Genomic DNA, 11436 nt, shown 5'->3' with positions numbered 1-11436 from the left:
TAATTTTAAAATATTTTTAAAATATTTTTAATTTTTAAAATAAATTTTTGGTATTTATTTAAAAAATGGGCCGGGCCCGGGCTTATGATTTTTTCCCGAGCCGGGCCTGGGAAAAATTTCAGGCTCATATTTTAGGCCAATCCGGGCCCGGGCTAAAATTTTTATGGGCCTGGTCTGACCCCGGCCCGGCCCCTTGAGCACCTCTAGTTACTACTACCCTCGAATTTATTATTATTATTATTTTTTGGGTTATAAACTTTACAGAAACAGCTTTAATGGGCTAAAGCATACGCAAAGTTCGAGGGTACAAGGCCTGGCGGCCCCTCAGCCTGGGTCATCAAACTTCAAAGCAAGGCCGACGGAGGGGATGGCGCAAAATGGAAAGAACAGAAAAAGGGCGAAACGAGAAAGACTAACCCACAGATTGGGAGATTTTCAGAAGCTAGATAAACTCCACTGTGTCACTCTACACATTCATACAAAGTTTCCCAGGTCATATCAACTCCTTTTTTGTTCATTAACTTCGCAGATATGCACTCTGGTTACTTCTCTTATCATAGAATTCAGAGAATCCTAGCTCGTCGTTGCCCTTTTGTCTATATTAGATTTAATGCATATTTATCTTCGTTTTCAGAAAGTAATTTCAATCCTGGTTCTCATCCTGTGAGAGATTCTAATGTCAGTTTTGTGGAAAGAGATCATTTTGATGAGGGAAATGTTGATTTTGGTAAATTTAGAGAGATGGGTGTTGAAGACTCTAGGGAGTTGAGTTTGTTTGGTGACAATAATGGTGGGTATCAAAGGAATCGAAGCCTGAATTTTGATGGCTTTGATGAAATTGAAGAGGAAGAAGGAGATAATTGTCCTGCTGATGATGATTTTGTGGTATTGAATTCATATAATGTGCAGTGTGAGCAAACAGAGGATGTATGGAGAATTGAGTTAGAGGAGGATGAACTTAGGCATCCTTTGGTGAGAGAGATTTGTAGGTTGATTCAATGTAGGTCGGCTTGGAATGCAAAGCTTGAACGTGATATGAGGCACTTACTAAGAAGTCTCAAACCTCGTCAAGTTTGTGCTGTTTTGCTCTCTCAGGATGACGAACGTGTTGCTTTGCAGTTCTTTTATTGGGCTGATCGACAATGGCGGTACCGTCACAACCCAATTGTATATTATGCAATGCTTGAGATCCTTAGTAAGACTAAACTGTGTCAAGGTGCTAAACGGGTTCTTCGGCTCATGGCACGTAGAGGGATTGAGTGTCGGCCTGAAGCTTTTGGTTATTTGATGGTGTCATATAGCAGGGCTGGCAACTTGAGGAACGCAATGAAGGTTTTGACTTTAATGCAAAAGGCTGGAGTTGAGCTGAATTTGGCAGTATGTAATACTGCAATCCATGTTTTGGTGAGGGCAAATAAGTTGGAGAAGGCACTGAGGTTCTTCGAAAGAATGCAAATTGTTGGAATTATCCCTAATGTTGTCGCTTACAACTGTTTAATCAAGGGATACTGTAACGTAAATCAAGTTGAAAATGCATTGCAGCTGATTTCTGATATGCCATCAAAAAACTGTTCACCGGATAAAGTTAGTTATTACACCATAATGAGTTTCTTTTGTAAAGAAAAACAAGTCAAAGAAGTGAGGGACTTAATGGAGAAGATGGTAAAAGAAAGTAATCTGTTTCCAGACATGGTAACTTATGACACTCTTATCCATATACTATCCAAGCATGGCCATGCAGATGAGGCACTTGAATTTTTACAGGAAGCTGAAGCCAGAGGATTTCAGATCGATAAGGTTGGGCATAGTGCAATAGTTCACGCGTACTGTAAACAAGGAAAAATAGACGAGGCAAAAGGTATTGTTAGTGAAATGTTGTCAAAGGGTTGCAATCCTGATGTGGTGACTTATACGGCTGTTGTTGATGGTTTTTGTCGTGTTGGGAAGCTGGAGCAAGCTAAAAAAATGCTTCAGCATATGTACAAGCATGGCTGCAAGCCAAACACTGTATCATACACAGCTTTATTAACTGGGCTTTGTCGGAATGGGAGTTCATTACAGGCAAGAGAGATGCTGACTGGTAGCGAGGAAGAGTTTTGGACCCCGAATGCCATTACTTATAGCGCTGTAATGAATGGGCTGCGTAAGGAAGGAAAATTATCTGAGGCGTGTGATGTAGTGAAGGAGATGATTAGCAAGGGCTTTTTCCCAAACCCGGTTGAAATTAACTTGATAATTGAGTCACTATGTCGAGAGGGGAAAATGAATGAGGCTAAAAGGTTCTTGGAGGAATGTTTGAATAAAGGGTGTGCCGTTAACGTTGTAAATTTTACTACTCTTATTCATGGATATTGTCAAAAGGATGACTTGGAGGCTGCTTTGTCATTGCTTGATGATATGTATCTAAGTAACAAGCATCCTGATGCAGTCACTTATACAGCAATAATTGATGCACTTGGAAAGAACGGTAGAATAGAAGAAGCAACTGATCTTACCATGAAGATGCTAAAAAAAGGGTTGCTTCCAACACCTGTTACATACAGAACAGTCATTCACAGATATTGCCAGATGGGAAAGGTGGAAGATCTGTTGAAATTATTGGAAAAGATGCTTTTGAGGCAGAAGTGCAAAACAGCGTATAATCAAGTTATTGAAAAGCTTTGTAGTTTTGGAAACCTTCAGGAGGCTGATAAATTGTTGTCTAGGGTTTTGAAAACGGCATCCAGAAACGATGCTAATACCTGTAACATGCTTCTGGAAAGTTACTTGAGCAAAGGGATGCCTCTATCAGCATATAAAGTTGCTTGTCGTATGTTTAACAGAAATCTGATTCCTAATCTTAAACTATCTGACAAGTTGAGTAAGAGACTCATGTTGGAAGGAAAATCTGCGGAGGCAGATAACCTCATGCTACGATTTGTTGAGCGTGGACACCTTTCACCTCAATGTGAATGACATTTTGAAGCCATATTCCAAATTTTCCGACACTGGAGCTTTCCCTTTTAAGTTCAATGGCTTGAAAATGGTAACCCTAAACTCTTCTTGCTTCTTCTTTAGGCAGAAGCTGTATTGGGGTGGGATCCTAGTGCATGGTAATACCTACATTTAAATTTATGTGGGCCAAGATCAATACTTCATTGTATGTTTTAGAGCTTCTAATGAAGTTTGGTACATCCTATAATGTGTAAAGTCTAAACTAGAGCTGCTAAATGTTATAAACTATATGGTGTCATTTCACAGAAATGAAGAAAAAGTGTCAAACGTCTTTGCTAGCAAAGTTGCTTTAAAGCATAAGCAGGAACTGAAAACATATGCTTAAAAGTAGACATTTATTGCAATTGTATAATAATGTCAATTTTTGAAGAGTAGGGTGATTGTTTACATGAGAAATTCCTACAGCAGGTTTGTTAGGGAACTATGGACTCTGCTTCTTTTCTATCTGGATTGTTTTCATCTTCTTTTAGTTCTATCCAACAACATTGGCAAATGAATTGATAAGTAATACTGGTAAATTTGATATTTGAGTGAATGTAATGATAAACTACCTTAGTCTGGATGGATGGTAATAAAAATAACTGATGTAAATGCCGATCATCTAGGTGCTTAGTTATATTTGTTTATTTGGTTGTATGCTGCAGTTAATTCTGGACATAACATGATTAAGAGATTTGGAGATAGATCCTTGGAAACAATACTATGGATCTGCAATCAATAGTTTGTATATGGAGCGTATTTCCTGATACTGCAATAACCTCTGCTACTTGAGGTGCCATCTCACACTACAAATTTTCTGCATTGCTGCTGCTGTGGACTGTGGACTTAAATGACATCTTCAACGTAACAGCAAAATTCCCTCCATGATTGCCCACCTACATGTGTAAGTATCATGTTTCAAATTGAAGGTACTACAGTACTACATTGTCCATTTCCCTGATGTTGGTACTTTAACGGGGACAAAACTGTTTGTTCTCACATGGCTAATCACCATGCTTTCATATCTGGCTAGGATATTATGAATTGAAATAGGCCTGCTACTGGACATCAGATTGTATGCAGATGAGCTAACTGGTCATGTATCTGAAATGACGACTGAATTGTGGAAATCAGAGTTCAGAGCAACAAATGAAATCTTCTGATCTTCAGATGTTAACATATACGACTTGGCTTTTTGCAACTACTCAATGAAAGCATCTCTTGGGTGAAATGAGCCTAACAATCTAGGTGAAAAAGGAGAAATGCAAAAGGTGGAGCCCTGGTTTAAGAAAATGGTGAGGCTTTGGCTGGCTTCTGCTATTGGATTATATCAAAAGGGGTATATTCATGTAGAAAGGCGCGATATGGACCCTTCAACACGTCTGCTTCATCCATGGCAGACCTGTCATTTCATTTTTTGGTGTATTAATGAAAATTTGTTTCCCTTGTAAAATTTACTCTTCAGGCATGTAGTAATCCGGACATCTTGATAATAATAATTGGAAGGCTAGTTCTTTTCAAAGTCTTGTACACAGGTTGGCTCAGGGTGAAAATCAACTTGTAGGATGTCATTTGTAAAGAGTAGAACAACTAAATCTCGATAAAGCAATCCAACATAACCCATGAACACTTCTGCACTGGCTTAGCCTAGAAACTACAATTTACAACAACAAAATTTATTATTATGAAAAATTCTGTAACAACTGAACCGTAGACTCCTCCAAGCAGGGGATTTCCCCTTACCTTGAAGGAACAAGGATTACAACAATAAGCAAAACCTCTGGCACAATGCATAATGGATTGGTACAAGTCCACAGCCTTTTCTCTCTCTTATGTCACTTGTTTCTTGTGATTACTCTTTGAGTGAGATCAACTAGTGCCCGCCTTGACCTTATTACGTTCTCATCATTGCTCTCCGGTAGAGAATCAATTGCTGCAGCAGCAAGATTAGCATGCTTCATAGCTAGCTCTCTTGTCCTCTGTATACCATGACTCTTCCCAAGGTATTCAAGGGCCTATATTTTTCATATATTGATCAGCTCAAGTGAATTTTGACAAAATAAGGTTCATATAATTGCAAAACCATAGGTAGTCAAGAAATCAGATGTAGAAAGCACAAAAATAAACCTCTAAAAGTTTGATTATCAATCGTATGAAGTGTAAAAGAATACCTTCAGAAAGAGAAATTGGCAAATTCACAAATTCTATGCATAGGTTGATTACATATACTTACAATCTCAATGTTTTCGGGGTTGTCAAAACCTTGATAAACAATAGCATGTAATTGTGGAAACTCTTCCATGGCAAACAAGATTGGAGCTGTTACAATTCCCTGCAACATCAGATGGTTGTGATAAATGATATAGTCATCTTCATGCAAGCCATTTAAAAGCATTTTTGTGAACCTATTATGGACATTTACATAGAAGGAATTATGATGTGCCTGCCTATGTAGTTTATAATTGCATGTTTCTATAAACTATTACCAGCTTAAAGCCATTTAATATTTGCATAAGACATCATGGATAGAGAATTACCTGCTGGATGTCAGATAGAGAACCCTTTCCAAGGGAAGCTGATGTGCCGGTGAAATCAAGAACATCGTCTATCAATTGAAATGCCAATCCCTGAAAAATAAAGAGATAGTTGGACCATACAAGAAGAGGAAAGGGAAAGTTGTAAATGATGGAAGATGGATAAAGGACACCAATAATATGTTGATTGTTCTACAGCTTATAGCTAAAAGTACTTATAATCTCAGTTGCTCCATAATCACCACATGTTTTACCAATACATGATATGATATCGCTTTAAAATTATAGTGTCACACACTTGCAGAAAGTGACAACCTCAGATTTGGTGGACCATGTTGTAATCAGAAAGAAATTGGCAATTGCATCAAACACCATTGAGCCAGACCTATCCTTTATGGGTTAGAAAATCACTTGAAGTCCATTGAGTAAATGAGGCTTTTATCCTTCAAAGAGGAAAATAGAAACAATGGGAATATTCATTTTCCTGTCCTCTTAATAGACCATCACCCCATATAAAAGGGAAGTTCTAAACTGATTTGTGCATTCATTAGTTTAGGAGTTAGGATTTTATTGAGAACAGAAATGTAATTAATTAGTTTACATTTATCAAGAAAAAGGAGTTTGGATTTATGCTTTACATTACTTAACAGTTAACACCGATTCACTATCAACTAGCAGGGTTTAGTTGCTTAAGAGGTTTTGTTCGCGTAAAGCATCATTGAAATCTAACTCCCAAGAAGATCTAGCAATTTATGATGAGTTGAGGAAAAGTAAAACTTAAATGAAAGTACAAACCAGATTTTTGCCATACTCGAAAGCCAACATTGCAACTTCAGCTGTTCGCCCAGCAAGAAGCGCAATTGCCTTGCAACTGTTTGAAATCAAGGAAGCAGTCTTGTAGTATGTCTTTTGTATGTAATAGTCCATGCTGCATCATGAAAAATTTTTTCTAGTTTCAGTTAAATACAAGCAAAAGATCCTTAAACTCAAAGCAGGACAAGACAGATTTACCAATCAGCAATTATTTGAATGGAAATGCATGATAAAAGAAAAAGGAATTTTTCTCACTCATATAGCACTGACTACACATTCCATAACAGTCTATGACTAACAGTAAGTGTTATCTGCAAATATTAAAAGTTTGTACCGAAAGATGGCCACCAAGTCAACAAATAAAGTTAGTATTGTTTATAAGTTACTACAGAGGTTTCCTAAATTTTTAAGCTTTGCAGTAACATTAGACTACAGTAAGTTCTAACTATTATTCACTTATTAGATCAATAAAACACAAGCATAAACAAATGAAATCATGCTAACCAGGTTACCTAGCCAGCCCCTAAATGATGGCTATCACAGGGTCTAAACCTAGCAGGACATCCAAGTAATTGAATAGAAAACATGGTGACAAAATAACGAAATATTGCGCATAGTAGACCAGCATACCTACAACGTTGTTCAGATGAAGTTGTCATTTGCATGGTTTCACCCATAACCAGATTCTCCACAACTGTTGCTACTAATGATACAACCTAAAGATATTGAGTGTACTGATTTTTAACTTGCATTTGCAAATACCTCACAGGAATCATGCAAATAATAATAAATTAAAAGCACCTCCGTATTTTTTAAAGCAGCAAGGGCCACACAAGCTCGAGAAAGCAGAAAATCTCCCGCTAGAACAGCCAACTGCAAACAGGAAAAGTTTAGCAATTGCTTTAGGCTACAAAACTTTTCTGTCAGTTGCAAGAGCAATAAAAAGAAAGACACCTTATTGCCCATTACAGCATTCAATGAACCAATACCACGTCTTGTATCCGCATCATCTAAAACATCATCATGGAGGAGGCTAGCAACCTAGATGATGAAATGACCATGTTAGACTAAAGTGAATTTATCAAGAAGCTCCAGTGCATGCAACACATGATAAAGAAAATTAAATGATGAGGAAATGACATGGATCATCTCTGTTATCTCAGCTATAGACTGCTGTCTTGTACGTAATTCAGTTGCCACAGTATCTCCTACACCACCACCAACTGGTTCAGGTATATGAACATTCAAAGCTGTAGCCATCAAAAGCAAAACCTGCATAGAACATATACAATAAATTTCCATAAAATCATTTGTATCTAAAGCAAGCTTCTTCAATAAAAAGTAACAGAGATTAAGTTTAGCTTCGGTCAAATGGGTTTTTAATTTGGAATGAGCCAAGAACGAACTGGGGCTAACGAATGCTACAAGAGTAGTTCATCTATGAATTTTTGTATTGTTCCCTTCCCTAGTGCAACCCATACACTATACTGAGCCCACAGTAAAAGCAAAAATAGAATAACCCATCAAAATTATGACAATCTGCCAGTAACCTCAAGATTACCACATCCGTAAAAATACATTACCGTGGGACGAAATCTCTTTCCTTCCACCCCCAATCTGAAGAAGTACTCAGCAGCTGAAGCAAGCTTAGGAACCTGGATGACATAAACATACAATTTTCATTTGCTTTCCCACATAAAGAATGTAATAAACTCATTCCATAGACATGAAAAAGAACAGTGTGATACCTCAGCAATAACCATAGCCCGCAACCTGTTAGCGACAAGTGACAGTTCATCAGAAACAAGTGAAAATGGGTCAAGTTGTTCCTGGAGGAAATGTCTTGCCATCTCAATATTGCAGTAAACAAAGGCGAGATAGAAGGAGAGGAGATAAACAAACTAGTAGCCAACAATTAACAATAACAAACACAACAGAAAGGGAAGTAATCAACTTAAGGCCAAAATAGTAGCATTTGTTTCATATTTGAACATTAGAAAATTTAACACACTAGAAAACATCCTATCCCTGGATAACCATGTCTCCTGTCCTAAAACTATATGAAAGAAATTCGGTAAATGAACAAAAAAAACCTCGCAAATTGTAGAAGGATGAGCAATTAAAGGATAACCTCTATTAGAGAGCTACTCTGATGAATTTGCCGTCCAAGACCAAGCAATGAAGGAAAACTCCAAGAAAGAGTTTCTCTGCCACTACGAACCTACTAATCCCCAGAAACAGTAACAAGAGAAAACATTAATGATCAATACAATTATTTCATTAAAAATAAATTGATCAAAAGAAAGAACCAGAGATGTAAAATATCTATTACATACAAAAATCAATGTAGAACATAGCTATAGTCCTCTCAGAGGAATCTTCTTGGTGGCTCATTAGATTCAGTAATCATATAAACCCATCAGACATAGAGATCATTACCAATCTATAGATTCACTATATCAACTTTACTTTGACTATAAAGAAGTAGCTTTGAGCACCGATTCCAATCATTCCGGGTGGTGACAACACCATTGCAATTCAAATGTGCAATGAATACATGCTTTAAGGACTATTATCATTAAAACCCAAGAAATAAAACACAATCTAATAGAAAGGGGGAAAAAAGTGCCCTTTCACCAAACAGAACATCTGATTCATTCCCTAGTTAACTTGCATGAACAGAGGAGAAACAGATTAATTCTTATTAATTAACAAAAAAATAATAACCAAAGAAAAATAATTTAAAAAAAATGGAAACAAAACTCTGAAACAACTTAAATTAAGGAGCAACTGAGAACTGTCAATTACATATTTCTTGTGTTTCAAAACTCGAAGAGAAAGATAAAGAAAAAGCAAAAAGGTAAGAGTCAAGGTATAACCTTTATAGTAGAGTAAACATATTGATTAGAAAGAAGGAATAGAGAAGGGTCAGCTCGACGAGAGAGAACGAAACCAAACAAGCTCTTTCTGGGAGTTGTACAAATCCTAGAAAATCCCCGGCAAAACAACATCCTCACCTTGTCTCTCTCTCTCACTAACACTTTTCCAGGAACCCAAACAGAAGAAAAACCCAGAAAATTAAACCCTTTTCTTTGTTTAGGAAATTTGTGGGTTTATGTTAGGAAGCAGCCAGACCTAACACTAGCTGAAAGTACAAAGTCTGACCCGAGCACCGAATTAATAAATGAAGCACCGCTTTAGCCACGTATCCAAAATGAAAGCCTTTCCGCTCGTAATGAAAAATCTACCTTTTAACTAATTAATCTAGAAGAAAATTAATGCTTTTGTTGGTTTGGTCATAACATTTGAGTGGATGAAATGAAATCCAACTCTTATGGGACAAAACAGTGAATTTTTCACAAATGAGAATATCATTAAATATGTTACATTATGGGATTTATTTCCAACGTTGAGTAAGGTTTTGATTTTATTTTATTTTATGATAAAATATACTAATAAAATATATATTATTGACAACAAAGCAATAGTTAATGGAATATCTTACTACTTTGGGTTTTTTCCTTTACAAAAGCATTGTATGACACTGCCAAATTTAAATATGAAACAAAGTTCATAAAGAAGAGAATTACATATATGATCATCAGCTATTTGGCCCATTGTTTCTCAGCAACTCTTTAAACTCATCATCAGTGCTTTTTAGCATGTTAGCCAAAGGCAACTTAACCCCACTTGTTATGGTTTCAATATGCCTTGGTTTTATCCTCTTCTCCAAACTAAAAGCAAAGAACTGAGGGAATGCTTTCAAGTCCTCCAAATCCCCATTCATCTCCTCTTTAAAGTACTCGAATTTGGGCTTGTAGTTGTTTTCTATGCTGAAAGTGAACAACCCTGGGCACCTCAACACCATACTTTTAGCTTCACTGGTTGAAAACCCTATGCTTTCCAAGAACTTGAGTTTGGGTATTAAGGTATGTTCCACACTTGAAACCAGCAAGACAGGGTCTTGATAAGCCAAAGCCTCTAAATCTTGAAACCCAAGCCTTTGGAGATAGAATAAAGCTGGTTTCAACTGGTCTCTGACACTTGAAGTGAGCAACCTGGGACACTTGTTAATGACCTTCCTATAGTTGTTTTCAGGGACATTAAGGTCTTGGGAGAGGAAACTGAAAACTGGGCCAAGCTCAGTTTTGATGTTAGAGGTTAGGATTCGGGGGCACATACCAAAGATTCTAGGGAAGTCCTTTTGGTGAATGCCTTTAGATTGGAGGAACGAGATGATGGAATTGAGGGAATCAAGGGAAGTGGTGTGAAGGGAGGGATTGAGAGAGAGGGCTTTACCTGAGTCAATGCCCATGATTTCAAGGCATAAGATTTTCTCCTTGATTTGAAGGGAGAGATTATGGTGAGCTGATGAGTAGAGTGGGTGTTTGTGGAGGAGGCTTTTGGGTTTGGATGGTAAATGAGTGTTTGGTTCTTGGGAATTTGTGGGAGAAAATGAGGGTTTCTGAGAAGAGATGCATAGGGAAGATTGGAATGCAGTCGCAGCTGCTGCAGACATGGTGGAGAAAAAAGTGAGATAGGCTTTCCTGTCTGAAAACTGATCTTATTGGTCTTATTTGTATGTTATGTGGCAATGACACGTGGCGATTGGGTTGAAAAATGATTGGATGCAGCCAGATTTCTTTTAGATGACTAAGGTGGATACGAAGTGGACCAGGTACCATCCTATCCTATTACAGTTAAACTCTTTAACAATTCAACAATTTATAATAAAAAATTAATAAAACTCAATTATTTAAAATCGTGTGTTAAAAAATAATTGTACTATCTTAGACCAAATTTGCAATACTGCAAACGCAAATCTGACGAACTAGAAAGTAATGTAGCAATTTTATGTATGACATTATTGTTAACAAATTGTCGTACATTGATAAATGAACTCAAACTTTAGGTACCACATTGTAAAATTTTAAAGTTAAAGCACAACATTGCATAATTTATAATTCATGAACAAAATATGACATTATCACATAGAAATATGTCTGTAAACAAACTTCATGTTGAAAATGGTCGACCATAAACAGGATAGTCAATTGTAATGACAAAATTAGAGAGAAAAAAAGAGTATAGTTGGGTTCTGAGCAGAGAGATAAAC

The 11436-nt window shown here is 36.9% G+C and overlaps 3 protein-coding genes across 8 annotated transcripts; 1 reads left to right on the top strand and 2 right to left on the bottom strand.

The window, feature by feature from the left end:
- The first annotated feature begins 280 nt into the window (after window positions 1-280).
- LOC107913809 (pentatricopeptide repeat-containing protein At1g09900) lies at window positions 281-4495 on the top strand. Of its 4 annotated transcripts, none has more exons than XM_016842454.2 (3): window positions 281-492; window positions 635-3025; window positions 3639-4495. In XM_016842454.2, exon 2 carries the CDS (start codon window positions 742-744, stop codon window positions 2953-2955), a length of 2214 nt encoding a protein of 737 aa, XP_016697943.1. In that variant the 5' UTR covers window positions 281-492; window positions 635-741; the 3' UTR covers window positions 2956-3025; window positions 3639-4495. The 4 variants fall into 4 exon arrangements, with proteins under 4 accessions (XP_016697943.1, XP_016697942.1, XP_016697941.1 ...); XM_016842453.2 differs by having other exon boundaries at window positions 281-3025; window positions 3639-3877; window positions 4007-4495; XM_016842452.2 differs by having other exon boundaries at window positions 281-3025; window positions 3639-3902; window positions 4007-4495.
- Window positions 4496-4633: 138 nt separating this feature from the next.
- Window positions 4634-10868, bottom strand: LOC107913810 (solanesyl diphosphate synthase 3, chloroplastic/mitochondrial). 3 transcript variants are annotated; one of them, XM_016842456.2, is made up of 12 exons: window positions 9911-10868; window positions 8452-8541; window positions 8069-8149; window positions 7904-7975; window positions 7461-7592; window positions 7275-7361; window positions 7122-7193; window positions 6951-7036; window positions 6303-6435; window positions 5511-5600; window positions 5207-5305; window positions 4634-4988 (listed from the first exon to the last, which is right to left on the bottom strand). In XM_016842456.2, the coding sequence occupies exons 1-12, from the start codon at window positions 9920-9922 to the stop codon at window positions 4809-4811; spliced, it is 1134 nt and encodes a 377-aa protein (XP_016697945.1). In that variant the 5' UTR covers window positions 9923-10868; the 3' UTR covers window positions 4634-4808. The 3 variants fall into 3 exon arrangements, with proteins under 3 accessions (XP_016697945.1, XP_016697944.1, XP_016697946.1); XM_016842455.2 differs by having other exon boundaries at window positions 9200-9914; XM_016842457.2 differs by lacking the exon at window positions 9911-10868 and having other exon boundaries at window positions 8069-8093.
- LOC107913811 (transcription termination factor MTEF1, chloroplastic-like) lies at window positions 9922-10839 on the bottom strand. The gene has a single exon (XM_016842458.2). The coding sequence runs from the start codon at window positions 10837-10839 to the stop codon at window positions 9922-9924; it is 918 nt and encodes a 305-aa protein (XP_016697947.1).
- Window positions 10869-11436: the final 568 nt, after the last annotated feature.

This window comes from Gossypium hirsutum, chromosome D10 (genome assembly GCF_007990345.1).
Source record: "Gossypium hirsutum isolate 1008001.06 chromosome D10, Gossypium_hirsutum_v2.1, whole genome shotgun sequence".
Taxonomy (NCBI): Eukaryota; Viridiplantae; Streptophyta; class Magnoliopsida; order Malvales; family Malvaceae; genus Gossypium; species Gossypium hirsutum.
The sequence above is the reverse complement of the archived record's forward strand: the minus strand, read 5'-3'. Positions and strand labels throughout refer to the sequence as shown.

Excerpts from the sequence above, each read along its gene's own strand:
- LOC107913810 (XM_016842455.2), bottom strand. The coding sequence starts at position 9,331 with ATGTTGTTTTGCCGGGGATTTTCTAGGATTTGTACAACTCCCAGAAAG. Across the intron at positions 7,593-7,903 it reads GAAAGAGATTTCGTCCCACG|GTTTTGCTTTTGATGGCTAC; the intron begins GTAATGTATTTT and ends TGTTCTATGCAG. Across the intron at positions 4,989-5,206 it reads ACCCCGAAAACATTGAGATT|GCCCTTGAATACCTTGGGAA; the intron begins GTAAGTATATGT and ends TGAAAAATATAG.
- LOC107913809 (XM_016842453.2), top strand. The coding sequence starts at position 532 with ATGCACTCTGGTTACTTCTCTTATCATAGAATTCAGAGAATCCTAGCT.
- LOC107913811 (XM_016842458.2), bottom strand. The coding sequence starts at position 10,839 with ATGTCTGCAGCAGCTGCGACTGCATTCCAATCTTCCCTATGCATCTCT.